General features: G+C 36.7%; 1 protein-coding gene across 3 annotated transcripts in view; it reads right to left on the reverse strand.

The window, feature by feature from the left end:
- Nucleotides 1-18,040, reverse strand: part of LOC306863618 (partitioning defective 3 homolog) — a 463,239-nt gene that overhangs the window by 98,445 nt on the left and 346,754 nt on the right. For 2 of the 3 annotated variants that reach the window (XM_079407066.1, XM_079407065.1), the window contains 2 exons: nt 16,339-16,467; nt 1,733-2,005 (listed from right to left, as the gene is read on the reverse strand). In XM_079407066.1, coding sequence (XP_079263192.1) covers nt 1,733-2,005; nt 16,339-16,467 — 402 coding nt within the window. The remainder of the gene's footprint in view (nt 1-1,732; nt 2,006-16,338; nt 16,468-18,040) is intronic. The other variant, XM_079407067.1, reaches the window with a different exon arrangement.

The raw sequence follows: 18,040 nt of genomic DNA on the forward strand, positions 1-18,040 counted from the left end.
CCACAATAATAGTTTTTTTGACTTGGGTATAAAGGTATAAAGTCCTGTTTTAATGTTGCATGGTTCCTTTTACATATATTCACCATATATTAACACTTAACCCTTTGACCTTTCAAAACATTGTTAACATTAATAATATTTTTAGACAGTAGCCTATATAGTAATAAATGTAAACAAATTGAAGTGCTTAAATGTATTAAAAGTGTACTTGTAGTGTACATCAAAACTAAAAAGTATATACAATTAAAAATACGTATATGGTATAATATTAATAAATTAAAAGGTCACTTAAGTGTATTTAAAGAGACACTTAACTGTGTTTAACACACTTAAGTACACTTTCAAAAAGGGTTCTAAGAATGTCAAATTAAGTCTTAGTGCATTTTAAATAATTGTTTTAATAATCTTCGTTATGTTTTAAAAAAGTACTTCTTTTGATGTATTTACTAAAGCGTGTGTAAAGTACTGTAGTGTGTCATTCAGTATTACATATGAAGTTAGTATATTTTAAATGTACTAAATTGCAATATGTGACCCTGGAGCACAAAACCAGTCTTAAGTCTCTGGGGTATATTTGTAGCAATAGCCAAAAATACATTGTATGGGTCAATATTATCCATTTTTATTTTATGCCAAAAATCATTAGGATATTAAGATCATGTTCCATGAAGATATTTAGTACATTTCCTACCGTAAATATATCAAAACGTAATTTTTGATTAGTAATATGCATTGCTAAGAACTTCATTTGGACAACTTTAAAGGTGATTTTCTCAATATTTAGATTTTTTTGCTCCCTCAGATTCCAGATTTTCAAATAGTTGTATCTCAGACAAATATTGTCCTATCATAACAAACCTCATCAAGTGAAAGTGAAAGTAGAAATCTCAATTTTGAAAAATCAACCCTTATGACTGGTTTTGTGGTCCAGGGTCACATATATTTAATGCATGATTTACAAGTATCAAAATAAATGGCATTATAGTTTAGTTTACCATAAATGCTTGTCAGCACATTCAGCAGAACATTTTCAATGAAATGTTTTATTTAAGTGGGTCAAAATCACTCCAAAGTTCAGCTAATTGCAGCAGTTTCTAGTATAAAGTTGACTTTTCTTTCCCTTAAAATCCCAGATGAATTCAGAGATTCTGTGCACGTTGAGGGTGGATCTGACATGATCCGTGATAATAAAGGAGCCTGCTGGTTATTAAATTTTCCCATCCAGAGAATTATCAATGATTTACCTGTGCTATGAAAGCAGCCGCTGGGACTCAGGTGAGAAATCTGATAACACTGTTTGTTTGAATTTCTTTTTTTTTTTTTTTACACTACAAAGGGTGGATGAAAATAGCTTTTCATTTTCCAAACTTTCAGACATGAACAAATATAAAAGAAGAACATCTTCTATCAGAGAGGTCTGAAGAAAAACGTCTTTTTTTCTCAGCACAATAAAAGAAACTTCAAAAGTGTTGGTGCCCTTCACCCGATCCAACCGTACAAAATGAGAAATATTTGACAGCGAGAAAACACACTTTAGCTTGCATTATGCAAAGCTTCGGAAACACACAGCCAAGGTTGCGTCTTTCAAATCAAGAACATTTCAAGGCATTGTCCTGTTACATCAGCCAAGTATTACTTAACCGCCCTGACAAACACTAAAAATCTCAGGAATAAAGCAGCCTGTGCATCACGTCACAACGATTCTGAAGGAAGAGAAGCTGTGAGCTCTTACCTGTCTGCAGATGGTGGGCGTCCGTTGCGGGGCTTGTTGACCTGTGCGTAGAGAGCCTCTAAGGGCAAGGCCTGGTCTCTGGGGCTCTGCGGACGCTCTGGACCGGAGTTATGGCTCAGGTCCATGCTGCTGTCCAGAGATGAGTCCAGAGAGCCGATCCCGGCGTAGGTGTGCTCCTCGTCGGAGCTGAAGTTTCGGTTGATGTCCTGGATCTCAGCGTAGTCTCGCTCTCTGGCCTGTCGCTCTCGCAGCTCCCTGGTCTTCGCTTGAATTCTACAGACACAAAACATCATTTGAGGTTTAGATGTGTAGTGCACAGTCAAGTTCAATTTCAACATCTCTCTTTTTACATTTGAGTATTTGGTTCCATACTGTCATATATTCATGTCATTAACGTGAGTATCACTACAGGTACTAGTGCGAGCTGTTCAATATTAGGGGTGTAAGAAAATATCGATACATGTGAGTATCGCAATATTTTGTTTGGCTATACTGTATCAATTCTCCAAAACGAGATATATAGATATATATATATATAGTGTACATATACACACACACACAGTATATACACATACATATGTAATGTGTGGTAAAACCCCCTAAAAAACATAACGATTATGTTATGAATGAATGAATAAATAAATTAAATTAAATAAAAAGCTTCAGTAGTTTGGCATAAACTTTTTTGGCTTAATTTTTCTTTTTTTGATTGGTGAAGCAGTTTCTTAAATCATAAACCTGTAAAGAAAATATAATTAAAGCATTATATCACAGAAGGTGCCACAAAATGTAAAAATCTGAAAAAAATATATAATAATAATAATGAATAAAATATGTATATTTACATATTCTCAAGGTATAAGGTTATTACTTGTTACTTGATGGCCACATTACATTTTTTTGAGACAAACAATTCAAACTCTGTTTCACCCCGTGAAAATGCCTTATGGGTTACACCTTGGGATTCATTTCCACCTTTGTGTTTCTGCCCTCAAAAGCACCATCAAAAGCAAAAGCAGTTAGTCCGTCAGCAATGTATGGCATTTATTACAGCCATGAAGAGCCAAAGCTTTTATGTGCAAACGCAACGAATTGGAAGACAGACCTCTTGGTCTTGTTGAGACTCCCTACTGCACGGAGAATCCCTGAGCTCAGGACCCCTGCTGGCATCACGGGCTGCTAAACGCCTGCCAAGCCTGCTTTATTTCTAGAAGCCTTTCACTACTACTGGACTCCTCTAAAAGGAAAAGGAAGCGAAACCGCTGAGGCCCCGTTCATTCGAGCCTCTACTTCTAAATCGCTCGTGGTAAAGGTTGCAGCCCTTTCCTTGAAGAAGCTTGTCAATGCACAGATCCCCTAAAACAGCCAGTGGGGAACCTTCCCAAGAAGAAGGGAGTGATTTCTTCTTCAGATCACTCTGATCTTCCGCCAACCGCCTCTTTCTGTCTTCCCTCTTTCTCAGGAGTTTTTCAAAGGCCAGGCCTGGTAGGCTGAACTGAATGAGTCTTTTTGTGTCTAATAGACCACATGTGTCGTTGTAAGTGCTGTTAAGGGAAAGGAGATCCTCAGGAATGGGAACTCTCTGACAGTGGAATAAGAGGAAAGGCTGGTGCGGACAGGGGAAAGCCTCCTGTAGGGTGACCTCTGTCTTTGGTACCCACCCATCTCATCAGATCCAGATGGGCTCTGGGACTCCCGGGATGCCCCATCACAAAAACCTGAGCATTTTTAAGTATTTAAGTGCCCTACCTCCTCACCATCCCAGGTCAGAGTTGACTTCTGACCCCTGAAATCTATCTGTCAGTTGTTTGATTGACAGCACTCCAGGGCCGAGAAGAGATGTCGGATTTTCCCAGCGAGACTGAACGTTTCCACACTTTCTCATAAGTGCGATCTAATTTACCAACAATGAGCGTTTTCTCTCTGTCAGAGGCTAATGCAATTACAATGCCACCGACTCGCTCTCTTCTCTCTCTCTCTCTCTCTGCACCCCGCTTGAGGAAATCCAATTGGCCGCGCTAGAATTGTGCGCATTTATGACTCACAATAACAGTCTGGGGAATACTTGGAAATCAACATCAGCATTTTTTCATATGTGTGTGTGTGTGTGTGTGTGTGTATTGTGGGAGTTTTAATTTCCCTTTCTGTTTTTATCCAACCTTTCGGTTCATTGGGTTCATCACTTGAACCGTAAGGATGCACCGATATATCGGCTGATAATCAGTACTGGCTGATAAAAACTACTTCTGCTGATTGCAGAAAACAGTTGATCAGGGCCGATTATATGCTGTCAATCAAAGCATGTCAGACTGCAACTCATACTGTGTGTAAAGAAAAAGCCTCTCGTGTTGAATTTAGGCCTGTCAAAGTAAACGTAATTATAACGCATTAGCACAATCACACTTAAAAAATAGCAGAGCATAGGTTCTGTTTGACCGTATGAATTACCCTTTGCTCAAGCCAGGATTGCCAGGTATGCGCATTTCCCCTTCACCAAACATTATTTGTAGCATTGCTTTGTTACTGCTGATTAGAAAAAGTCTCAGCTCTCAAATTTGGTTCATTAAATGTGGCGTGGCAGATCACTGTGGCACCTCAGTTGAAGTGCAAGTGTCTTCAAATTTAACGCAAGTTGTTGTACAAAATAAACATGGATGAATGTCAGAGGTTGTTGAAAGATACAGTACAACTTACTGAAACGTATAAAATCTCAAATAGTTTTATAACCAAGGAAAGACGTCAATAAAACAACTGCCTACTAGCTTGTACTTATTTGAACAATGACTGAGACTTGGTGTTACGAGCACTTCCTCTGTCTGATTGCCTCTTCGAGATGAATTGCTTTTGTTATTCCCCAATTGTAAGTCGCTTCGGATAAAAGCGTCTGCCAAATGACTAAATGTAAATGAACAATGTGTCAGAAGAGAGACGTTTATTTACTGTATGTTGCATACAAACATTTCATTTGGATTTGAGTGTGATTATTATATTGGAATATAAACTACAGTTGAATAGTTTGGGCTCTGATATTAAAGTGCACCTATTATGGGTTATGAAAGGTTCATATTTTGGTCCCCAACAACAGGCTGACATGCATGCAAGGTCAAAAAACACTTTCATTTTCTTCTAATATGCATTTATTTTTACCAATGACTCCCAAACGATTCACTCAACGATTATTTTTTCCAAACCATTCCTTTGCGTGACGCTAATCTGAGATGATTGGTCGATTTCATTTAAAGCGGTGTTTGTGAGTTTTTAATGCTCCAAAAGCGGCACCTAGTGGCAAAGAATGAATTTGCATTTTCATTCAGACCAACGAGAAAATCAAGTTTTCCCAAGTCTGCGCGCAACAAGTGGGCGGGCAATATGCTAAATGTTTCATTTTGACAACAACATGAAACGGCTTGGGATTCGTTTTAAAAACGACTCTTTTCAATGATTCAGAGTCGACTCTTTCTTTTGAGAGACAATAACTTTATACACGGTGCACTTTCAGATTTATAACTTTGCAGGATATTTTCATTCACTTAGAGCTGTGTTACACACTGCATGACAGCTCATTTTCAAAAATCCATAATAGGGGCACTTTAATTCTAACCTCTAATATTATAGTAATGTACCAAAAATAGTTTTGCAATTAAATTTCATAATTAATTACAAAGAACTGACAAGTAAGACACTGAATTAAACATGACATTTTGAAAAAAGCTGAAAAAAGTATTTTATTTTAAAATGTACTGTATTGATCTTTGTTTTATTTACATTTTTCATATTTTTTACAAATGTATCAGTATCAGTATATGTCATTCTGAATAATCAGCTATTGGAGAAATGTAGTATCGCTGCATCTCTAGTTACAAGTTGTTTCTTTCACATTTGAAGGTTGATATCTTGCACTGGCGAGGCCGGCGTCAACCTGCTGTCCACTTAAAAACTGATGTCACCTCACTGCCAGTAAAAAACGTGTTATGACAAGTTACGGAAACTCAATAGGAGGACGAGGCCTCCGGCGCTGTGCCTGTAATGGCCAAATCAAATCTGCGAGAGCGCTATCTGTGTTTGAATGAGGTAATGAGCACACTGAAGTACAGGTCCAGTGTAACCTGCCCCCTGGAGTACCAGACTGAAACTCATTTAGCGCGGTGGCCTGGGGAGGAGAAGTGCACATGTGGCTCCGTGTACGACAGAAGGTTAACTTCAGGTTGAAAACCAGCACGATGAAGACACTGGTCTGGCCTATGAGATTAATTTAACACCATATCCTATAACCATCCACGATGAAAAATCTTTGCAAAGCAAGGCATTTTGTTTGGTTTCTATTTTTATTGTGGCTCACTGGTAGATCCATCAACAGTGGAGTGTTATTTTATTATTATTATTTTTTATACAACTACAGTGTTAATATTTTGAATGATCTATTATTTTTATGTTTTCAGTTTTTATTTACATTTTAGTTTTTGTGTGATATTTTTATTTATTATTTCTAATTACATTTTCTTGAGTTTGTTATATTTTTTTAAATGAAAATAAAATTTCAGTTACTGTGTCTAACATGTTTTTATTGATATAATATAACATGTAAATGAATAAGTGTCTAATTTTCATTTAAGTTATTGCTTTTCATGTACTATTTATATTTTATTTACATTACCAAAAAAAATTCCCATGGATTTAGTTTTAGTTGCTGATTGTGAACAATGAAGAATAATAAATAGTTACAATTAATAATTACAATTAAAATAATCCAAATGTAGCCAATAGTCTAAGTTCATTATAACTGTAGTTTATAGTTGTAATGTAATACAGCAACTTGTCATGTGTTTCTCTGAAATATACATTGATTCTGACAGGATGAGGCAAATTTGAAGCCAGATTCATAGCCTACTTTGTATAATAAACAAATGAAATGTAATTATTTGTAATTTTGTGACAATGCAGTTTTTTCACTTTCCGTGAGGACAGAAAAAAATGACTTTGCACTCAAAACTTGACATGAATTAGTTTGATATTATGAGCATTATGTAATCAGTATCTCTGTGTGTGTGTGTGTGTGTGTGTGTGTGCGTTGAACTATGACCATAACTGTGTGTGTCTGTGCCTCAACTTCTAGCTAAACCTGTTTTGAATTCCCTCTTCCACCTTTAGTTCATTACACAATTAATGGTCCAGTGTGGCGTTAATGCAGGACACAGAAATAGCTGCACTGAGCACATTATTCCTGCTCTCGTTTCCCATTCCTGCTTTCTCGCTCTCTCCACTTTCTCTTCAGTGCTCATTTATTGCATTTTTTTTCCTCATCTTTTGTCTTTTAACAGAAACATTATGGAAATGTATTCAATGTTTCATCATTTCAAATTTTTGGTTCATTTTACTCCTACTAAAATATCACATGATTTAAAAAATAACTTTTTAGTTGATGTTAATGAGCAAAATAACTAAAATGTTAAATTGTAACAGGCTAATCTATAACCAAATTTTGGAATACATTTGAGGGCTTTTTTTATATTTTAAAACAATATTGCAATTTAAAATATATAGATCAAAGCTGAATTTTCAGCATCATTACTCCAGTCTTCAGTGTCACATGACCCTTCAGAAATCATAATAATATACTGATTTGCTGTTAAAGAAACATTTATGATTATTAGCAATGTTGAAAACATATTTAATAATCATCTATAGTTCATATAGAGATGATCAACACAAAATACAGCACATGAAAACCTTATCTCTTAAAATAACACATTTGGCATACTGAAGTATTAGCTAGTTTATAATGTAAGTGACTGGTTTGTGAATTCTACATTCTTAGGATAGTCTTTAATATTCATATTCCGTTTATTAGAGACCTTCACCTCATATGTATTTTCAGCTAATTTAAAGATCACATAATTGCTGAATTCCAACAAAAAGGCTCCAACAACGCCTGTGGTGAACTTCCTGATGCATCACTCACAAAGTCTGATACTAAAATTATAAAAGTGCAAGAGAGGAGAGAAAACATCAAAATATTGACAATAGGGAGGAAAAACTCCCCAGTGAGCTGCGATAAAACAACAAAGAGAGAGCAAATCCCTCTTAGTGACTTTCTGGGCTCAAAGCTAATTAGTGTAGATTGCTACTATATGCGTGTGTGTGTGTGTGTGTGTGTGTGTGTGTGTGTGTGTCTACGGGGAGGCAGAAGAAACACAGCAGAAAGAAAGATAATAATATCATGTTTGTCTGTCAGGATATATTTAGATGTAACTCCGTCTACAAGTCGTTATCTGCACCAGAGCAAGAAAAAGTGAGTGTTAAATTAATGAAGAGTTTGATGCTGTGATTAGCTCACATCTGTCCAGAGTGTCAGCGTGTGTGTGTGTGTGTGTGTGTGTGTGTGTGAGAGAGGCCGTTATGGCAACATATGGGTCGTCATCATGGCAAATCCGGGGTTGTTTCTAGGAAACAAGTGAATGCAGAGAAGGCACAAGTTGGCATAATTCAAAAACAGCTCATTAGATGCGATCCATCCATACAGTAATGCCATGCAGGATGATTTATTTAAGTTTATCAGAGCTGAAATGCGTCCAAATGCCAAGATGCTGTCAAGCGTGCGGTATGCGCTCCGTCCCGCGGGGTCAAAGTGGACATTTCAGGGAGGAAATTGGTCATTGATCACAGCCTGATATAAACACAAGATAAGGACTGAGAGATTTATGAACTTCTTTGAAGAATGTACAAGGTTCTGCTCTGTGAGAAAGAGACAGAGGAGAAGTTTGGAAGTGAAGTGAAATGTTTTGAAGCGAAGCACGAAAGATCACACTCCGGTCCGCCCGCAGTCCTTCCTCTCCTCGCTGAATAAATCACACTGTTTATCATATGACACCGCCAAATTCCAGACAGACGCAGCCAAAGCACTCCCTCCATATGTCTAACAATGTTTAATTCAGGTTAGAGAGAGAGCGAGACGTTCACATCGATGGCCGCCATCTTCTGCTGGTAGTTTTTAAGTGTAAATAAGGTAACATGCCAATAATCATCTGTGTTATTTGTATTTTTAACATCGCTTCTCGACACGCTTACAACTTAACTATGCGATTGTTATGCAGGCGATAATGTCCTCAGCCTCCGACCGCATACATGTATAGCTGTTAGAGGAATATAAATGTAATTACAAATATAATCTGGTCCACAATCAGTCCTGTGATCTGCCTTTGAACTCTGGAAGCTAATTGGTCCAGTCAAGCGGTGAACTGTTACAAAAGGCTTCACAACATAATGAGCTCGTTTGACAAAGCAGAACGACAATGCTAATTATTTTGTAACAAAATTACCGCCACAATGCGAGGGGAAAGATCAGCTGTGATTACGAGCAACACGCATTAATGCATCAAAAAATGAAATGTTGAAAAATGTATGGAAAGCCAAAGGCAATCCCGGGAAGTGTTAATGGAGAAACAGTTGGAAAACTGCTGACGGAAAATCAATTAATAAATCAAAGTAATAAAATGAATGAATGCAGCAAGAATAAATACAGGGCCACTGTTCCCCAAAATATGTACAAACACAATTAAGTGAAAGATCACAAAGTACAAATAAAGAAAAATAAGGAATGTTGTGGGCTGCTAGAAAACAGAAAGATTATATATTATATTATAGCTATTTAGTAAATAAAGATTAAAAACACCAACTTGCTAATTACTTTAAATGTTATTTGTATGAAATATTTATATATAAAATAATGAGGTAGAATTCTGCATTAGTGCTCTTTACCAATGTTATTGCATTTCATATCGATTTTGTTAACCAAAATAAAGTTAAAATAATAATGTAACTATTAGATGAAAAACCAAAAAGTAGTAAGTAAATAAGTAAATGAATAAATAAAGGTTAACAAAGTTAAAAAGAAAAATATGTTGTCATGGCAACCAACTGAAATTATTAAAATGACTAAAATTAAAAATGGAATGACAATGAATTTAAATAAAAAAATATTAAAACAACCAAACAAGAAATAATAAACTGAAAACTGAAAATAAAAAAGATAATTAGCGCTGTCAAACGATATATCGCGATTAATCGCATCCAAAATAATAATTTTTGTTTACATAATATATGTGTGTGTGTGTGTGTGTGTGTTGTGTATATTTATTATGTATATATAAATACACACACAGCATATATTTTGAAAATATTTACATGTATATATTTATATTCATATAATTTATATCATATATAAATATAATATATAAATGTAATTTTTTTTCTTAAATATATACATGCATGTGTGTGTATTTTTATACATAATAAATATACACAGTATGCACATATATATAATATAAACAAAAACTTTTATTTTGGATGCGATTAATCGCAATTAATCGTTTGACAGCACTAAAGATAATCCAAAATATTACTAAATACCATAATAGTATATCAAATACTAAAATAATCTCATTAGCCTTCTCCACAACAATATATTTTTTAGTGTATGTCCTAATAAATTTGTCAGCACATCAAAACATAAAATAAACAGTTATTTTTCCAATATTGTATTGCATCAGTGCTGAATGATATCCATTGTAATATGAGATGAAACATAAAACAAACATTGATGTGGGGTTGTGAAAGGTTGATGACAAAAAGTGTGGGAAACACTGTTATTGTAGGTCTTTAGGTTTGGAAAGTTGGCGCTGAAGTGCGCAGTGGTCTATTGTAACAAAGTAATAATACTTTGTTACAGTACTTAAGTATTTTTTGGGAGTATCTGTACTTTACTTCAGTTTTGATATTTCAGCCAACATTTACTCCACTACATTTCCTAATGTAAATGTATACTTTTACAACGATACATTTCCTCGAGGCATATTCGTTACTTACTACAAAATAGTCAGAAGTCAGAAGAACACGGACTGCAGGAAAGCAGGTTTGATGAATCAGTGGTCTGGCGATTGAAAATTAGACTCCTAAAAACACCTTTGCTCATGTGCGCACACATCCAGTCCAGTCTGGGTGTGTGATATACAGTATATCTGCTGCAATAATATGGAAAGTGTTGTTGTAATGATGTGTGATCCGACATTATCAAGTAGGCTATATCACCAAATCACACACAGATTGCACGCATGTTGATTTATTAGTCTATTAAAATTCAGAATTCCAGGCATTCTAAATTGTAGACGGCAAAAATCCTTCTGTATGCTTTTTACATATTTATATAATATACAGTATTCAATGTTTTATGTTAAAAACAAAACATTAGGCCTATTTATGCATATGTAACTGCAGTTTAAATGCAACCATGTCCCCTCTGAGATACATTAAACTATGGAAATACATCTAAATGCTATTTCAGATGCAGATTCCAGAAATGTTTTCTTATGTTGGAATGAAAGACACTAAGAACCGGATGAAGTGCTTGTTATTCTTACCCAAAGATACAGAATGGAAGAAAGAGTTAAAACTGAACACAATCTTGCTACTCAAGCTGTGTATGAACTTATATATATGCTTCTTTTCCATTTACTTGTACTTTTACTTTCAATATTTAAGTATGTTTAAGATTTTAAAAATACCTTTCGCGTTTTATGCTCCCTGTATGTGTAATTCACAAAAGTGAATTTATTATGCACAGTAAAATCAGATGACTGACTTTGAAACCGAGTATGTTTTCTGTAAAGATAACAGGCTTGTACTAATAGTGGGATGTTTATTTGCAAAGGCTAGCACTGCTAATGCCGAGTTTGAGCTTTTGAAGCTCCGCCCTCTTCTCCGGGAGCAACAGCTCATTTGCATTAAAGCAACATACTCAAATACAGCGCGTTTTGGTTTTATACCCTAAAAGTGGCAATTTTAACAAGCTATAAAAAAATTCTCTGTCAGATATTTTGAGCTAAAACTTCACATACACACTCTGGGGACATCAGAGACTTATTTTACATCTTGTAAAAAGGAGCATAATAATAGGTCCCCTTTAAGACTTTTACTCAAGTAATATTCTAAACTTGACTTCAACTTCTACCAAAGTCATTTTCTGGTAAGGTGTCTGTACTTTTACTTGAGTATGGCTTTCAGATATTTATGCACCACTGGAAGTGCGTTGCAAACGTTATTTTCAATCCCCTTCCCTGTGAACCTTCAAAGCTCATGCTAAGGGCTAAAAGAAAGAGGAAGCTAGCTGAGATATCCGCTGTCGATTATAACACTGCCTTTAAAGTCTATCAGGAGCCCAAACAATCCGGGGGAAGCGTCGCTGGAGAGTGGAAAGGAAGTCAGGAAGACGGAGCAGAAAGAGGTGTGCTAGTCACTGATTAGCCACTAATGGAGCCAAGAAGATAAGCTAATAGCCATGCTAATCTACTTCAATGAAGAATCTGGATGGGGAGAGTTTACCAGGTTCTCAATGTTTGCATTGGGCATTTTTGCTATTTGTACAAAGACATAAAGCCTGATCAGCCAAGTGTAAATAGACAGAGGAGGATGAAAGAGACTGATGTATCTTTTTGCTGGCGTGGTGATTTGGTGCCCACACACTCCTTCCCATATAAATGGCCCCCTACCATGGTGGTCCACTCAGTCAAGTTACATATGGTGGACTGGACTGCAACCATGCAACAGGCATAAACAAGGCCTCATAATGGTCACCGTGTTCCTGCAGAAATGCAGGCGGGAGCTCCAGGCTCTGCTGAAGCCCTTGATGAGGGATGAAAAATTTGGTGTGTTGAGGACTAACGAAGGATGGGAGGCAGTTGGGGGGGCCACACACAGCTGCTTACAATTTACTCGATTGTGACGAAAACAAATGCCACTGATGGCAACACTTCATCAACTTCACTCCAAATCACGCCTGCGAAGAGCAGTGCTGCTTCTGAGCAGTTTTGCATATTTTTACCCCATATTTATTTTCCTATACGTGATACAGTGGCTCCCAAAAAGCCATTTAAAAAAAATGTATTGCAGTTACTCGTAACCAGCTGGTCTCAAGGTCATCATGTTCACAGATGTGCCCTAGCACAGTAACCACGTTACACTAGTGATTGACAATCAATCTACTGTTATTATATTTCAAACTTAATTTTGCCCTTGAAAACGTGTGCTTGTGCTATTTGTCATTAAAATAAATGGCACTTCGTTTGATATTTTGTCATCTAGTGCAATGACATTCATACATTTTTAAGAGTGCAAATGCTTTTTGAGGCCACTGAAACAAAATGAAAATTCTTCCAAATATGACTTCTTTGTCGGGCAACATATATTGTAGGTTCACTGGAAAACTGTGCCTCTACTGGGAGAAGCAAAACTTCAAAAACATACCAAAACTGTACGTGCAATTCACTGCAGTTTGCAGCTGAAATGAACACTAGCGGCAGTAAAACCAACAACTTTTATTCATTTTCAGATTATTAATAAAGATTGTTTTCACAAAGTTCCTTGCAAAATACTATGTTATGAGCTCAAAACACTTTTACTGTAGTGCATGATTTGTAAACTAATACATTTGATGTTTGCATCACATAACCAGAGCCATATGTATGCCTTTTTTGACATAGTAAACTTGCTCAGTAACGCACCCGGTACAGCATTACACCTGTGATGTGGAGCACTTAGATATGAGTCCCGTAAAACACGCTATGATAAAAGAGCTCAAAGACTTGAAAAAGCCAAATAAGATGGCATGGCAGCTTGAGCAAATGTGTTTTTACCTCAGATTTGCTTTTGTTAATTTCGGTTAGGTTTATCATAGGGTTTAGTGTAGGTGCTACACTATTTTTAAACATGATATAGTGCCACCCACCAGACATTTTATTTTCGAACTGACATGATATGTACAACAAATGACTTTCACATTCATCAGTTTCTGGGGAACATTTCGGGAAAAACATGCATTTAGTGGCACCCACTGGACACTTGACTTAGAAAGCGCTACAAAACGTGGAAGATGTAATGTAATATAATTTTTTTTATTTTTTTTTCAGAAAATTCTGGCACAGGCACAGTTTTGCTCCAATGAGCTTGTAAATGGGGCTCAGAAAAAGACAAATAAAGAAAACATATATGTGCATATATCAAGCATGTGCATATTCATTTAAGATGCATTTTCACACAGCTTGCAATCAAACAAAAAGCGCCAAGTTTGAATAGTTGGAAGAGCAAATTTTGTAGAGCAGAGGAGATATTCAGATATTTAGCAAAAAAAAAAAAAAAAAAAAAAAAAAAAAAAAAAGGACTATTCCTCATCAACAGCTGTTTGGCTTCAAACTTGAAAATATACCAAAAAACCCTCATATTGTGTTCAAATCATTTTAACCTGGAGAGGATTTTCATTTTCCTGACAGCATTGGACTAAAACTTCAATCAAACTAAAAATTATTTTCTTTGGAACTGATTGATCATAGGCCTCATTGTTTTTTAGATTTACAAACAAGACTGATTATTTTTTGACTCGGGACACCAAATTAGGTAAAAGATTTTCAGCACAGAGCAAGGGATGCATCATACCAACTACTTTTATTGAGATGTTTGGTCTTTTTCTGAGCTTTTTAGAGAACCAGTGGTCAATATGATTTTTGAAGAGCAGAAAATCTACTTTGTGCTCCACAGACAAGTTTGTTTTGATGTTGAGGAAATGACAACATAATTTATACATTTGAGGGAACTATTCCTTTAATATAATGCCCATCAAGACTAAAATTAACAGCAGAAAATAATTCTGGAAGAATTTAGTCATCCAGTGCTAGAGCCAGCGCTGAGTCATAGATGAATTTCATAAACATTCTTGAGGGTCAGGTGCACTAAAAAGCAGACTGTGCCCTCCCTGCCAGAAATAGATAGGCTAATGGTGGCACGTTATGAAAATTAATCTAGCCAACCTTTGCGCTGCCTTCTGCTTCTGCATCACTAAAAGCCCCTGTCAAAACGTCAAGTCGAATTAACGATTGGTCGTGTCAGGAGAGGGCTGGCTTTGGCCGCGGCCCATCTCGCATCCTCTTCTTCCTGGAGCCCTGCGGATTGTTTTAGCGCTGCTGGATACATCGCCTCCAATAGCCATCAGCGGCACCTATCACCTGATCTATAATTTCATAAGTGTGTAGAAATGGCCTTGTCCCTACGCCTCATATAATCAATCAAAGCCCCTGCTCGTGCACATATGTGCGCTCACACACATGACTGTCTAACCTGTGTGTAATAACATCCCTAAAAATAAGGCTGTAATTGATTTTCCTAGCTGTCAGTCTCCCTGGTGAGAGACTTTGAATATCGCATCACCACATGGCAGCCGGGCAGATTATTATTATAACAGACCGATTTCCCTCAAGGATTCCCTGCTATCAACTCAAGGAAAACAGCAGAGGTGAGAAAAGGAAAACGAAAGATAACCAGGAAAAAAAGAGCAGCATATAGTAACTAAACAATACCAAAAAGGCCAATGTGGGAAATATGAAAACCTTCCAAAAACAAATACGGACAAAACACGAGCAGGGTTTAGCGAACGCCGTGCAGCCGGCCAACACTTATCTCCTGACGCTCCTGCCTCTGAGGGCCCGAGGTGGTAGACGTATGAGAGCGGGGCCTTGGAAAGCCTGCTGTGTTTGGGGCAGAGCTAGCATTGTGTTGGGCTCGCAGCCAAATCCTGATTCCCAGCCCACAGTGGAGAGTGTCAGAGACAAGACAAGCTCTTCGAAATGCAGCTCAGACGTGGCTTTGAGTGGACGCAAGCTTATGGTCATCATAGGGCCTGAGCCATGCTTCTGCTAAAGACGGGATTGTGCCTATTGTTTCATTTCAATTATGCAGCATCATCAACAAAGACTTGACAGCAAAGTTTGTTTGTTTCGTGGCTGTATGGTGTGAAGGCTGGTCCAAACACACATTTTAAGGGGTTTTGTTTGTTTGTTTTTTACATATACAGTGTATTGGCTCAAAGTGATGTCCAGCCTAGGAAAATTAATCTTTGCCCTTTATTCAAACATTTTATTATTAAGAATTTTATAAACATATTGCATAGTTGTGCTGGGAGTGTAAAACTAATGTACATGCTCCGTTGTTTCATTTCCAGTCTTCAGTGTCACATGATTCTTCAGAAATCATTCTAATATGCTGATTTGCTGCTCAAGAAACATTTCTGATTATTATCAATGTTGAAAACAGTTGTGCTAATTCATATTCATATTATATTTTATATATAAACCTATATTTCTATTTAAAATTGCTGCTCTGCTGTTACCCATCTTTGTGAGAGGGACAAGAACATCTGCCTAGAAACAACACTGCTAATAATTTGAGAGGCAGGAAGCCAAAATGACAGTAACTAAAAAAAAACCCCACTATCCCTTTCATTCAGTCCCTCACTAAGGGCCTCCATTTAGTCCGCCGCCCAAAAGAACCTCCATTATCAGGTTGGCTCCTTCTGTTCAGAAGCACAAAAGAAACAAACAATCCATACGTGATGTATTTAATGTACTGTTATAAAAGCTCTCAACCGTTTACACCAACGACATCTAAGAGCTTTCCCAGAACTTTTACCTCCCCGGACCCCATTTACTTAATTAGACAGTTTGCTAATTTCCCGGGCAGCAGTGGTTAATTGAGAGGCTTTTTACAGGCATCGGGACGCAGCCGCTCACCTCTCCTGCTCCAGCCTCATTCTCTGCATCTCCTCCTCGCTGGCCTGAGTTTCCTCCATCTTGCTCTTGCTGGACCCCTTCCGCTCCATCTTGTCCCCTTGCCTCTCATCTTTGCGGTTTTTGCCGAACCTGCGGCAGCGGAGACAGAGTGTGGGATGAATTCAGACGGACTGTTTGTGACAGTCCGGTTAGACTGGTTAGAGGAGTAAACCGTTCTCTCTTTCTTTCTCTTTTCAATAAGAGCACTGGAATACCTAAAGGAAATTAAACTGTCAGAACATTTGACACATCAAGGAGAGGAACGGCCAGGTACGACAACATATCCCTTCACATTTCCACAAAAAGACTGCAATATAAAAAGTATCTTAAACAACACTACTTTATGCATGCTTCTAAACGCATTTAAATAAAGTTGCACTAGAAATGTCCGTCAATAATAAAGCTATAATAATAAAACAGGAAATTGAGCAACAGTGCAGCTTTATGGAATCAATTCCAACTTATTTCACCAGTAAACAATAAATAAATAAATCCATCCATCCATCTGCTGTCTGTCTATCAGGGTAAACAATGAAGCATTTAAAATGGAAGTGAATGGGCCAATTTTTAAATGTTAAAACATTCACTGTTTCACAATATGTTAGCATGATTTTAGTGAAGGAACAATAAAATAAAATAAGAATATAAGTAGTGCTTTTGCCTCATCTGAAATGCCCTGTGTTTGTTGTGAAGTGAGGAGAACTAAAATACAAGTTTCTAGTGTTTATAATATTTGTAAATGTTTCGTTTCATTTAGAAGTATTTTACATCATTTCCGAATGTTAAAACAAAAAGTTACTTATCCATGTCATTTTATATATATAATTTTTTTTTTTCTCTCTCTCTCTCTCTGAACACTGCAATTTTGATCCGGTGTGATTATTTAATTATTATTTTTTTTTTCACCTTAATAAAATTGTCTCCATTCATTTCTATTGTGAGGGGTTAGTTAAGATACTTTTAAATATATAAATTTTATTTTATTTTGGCACTCAACATTAAGACATGGTCCCGATCATGATCATTAGCAAAACTTTATTTATTTATTGTTTGTTTGTTTTGGCAATCAACATTCAGGCATGATCGTGATCATTAACAAAACTTTGGCAAAATTTCACAGACAAAGAAGGTCCATTGTCGAACACTGCTTACTTGGGGTTCATTTCCAAACTAAACAGCATTATTTTGGTAAATGCAGTCAATGTACCAATTCAAAGATAAACAAGCATGAATCTGATGCGAGAAAAGCACCCCTCATCTTTAATTCCCAATTGTGCAATTCCTATTGAGAAGACTTGAGAAATGTGACTTCATCCTTGCACCACAAATGCTCTCGCTTGAGCTTAACTTCAGAATATTCCTTTAAGGGGTCTGATAACATGAACTCTTACCCTGGTTGGCAGTAACTTTGATAAGGAATTAACAGGAAGTCAGTAAGCAGAGCTTTTGAGATAAAGTTTTGTATATAGGCCTATATATATATGTGTGTGTTATCAGTCCCCAAAGACATTACCCGACTAACTTCCTCAACCATTGTCCCTTCCTGATTCAAATCTTAAATCGTTACACTGTCCAGCCTTTGGGCAGGATGTGGTACAGACGGGCTTCTCAGTCAATGGAACAACACCGTGTCATTATCAACAGCTGCCTTTGGGACCAGAAG

This window comes from Barbus barbus (genome assembly GCF_936440315.1).
Source record: "Barbus barbus genome assembly, chromosome: 44".
Taxonomy (NCBI): Eukaryota; Metazoa; Chordata; class Actinopteri; order Cypriniformes; family Cyprinidae; genus Barbus; species Barbus barbus.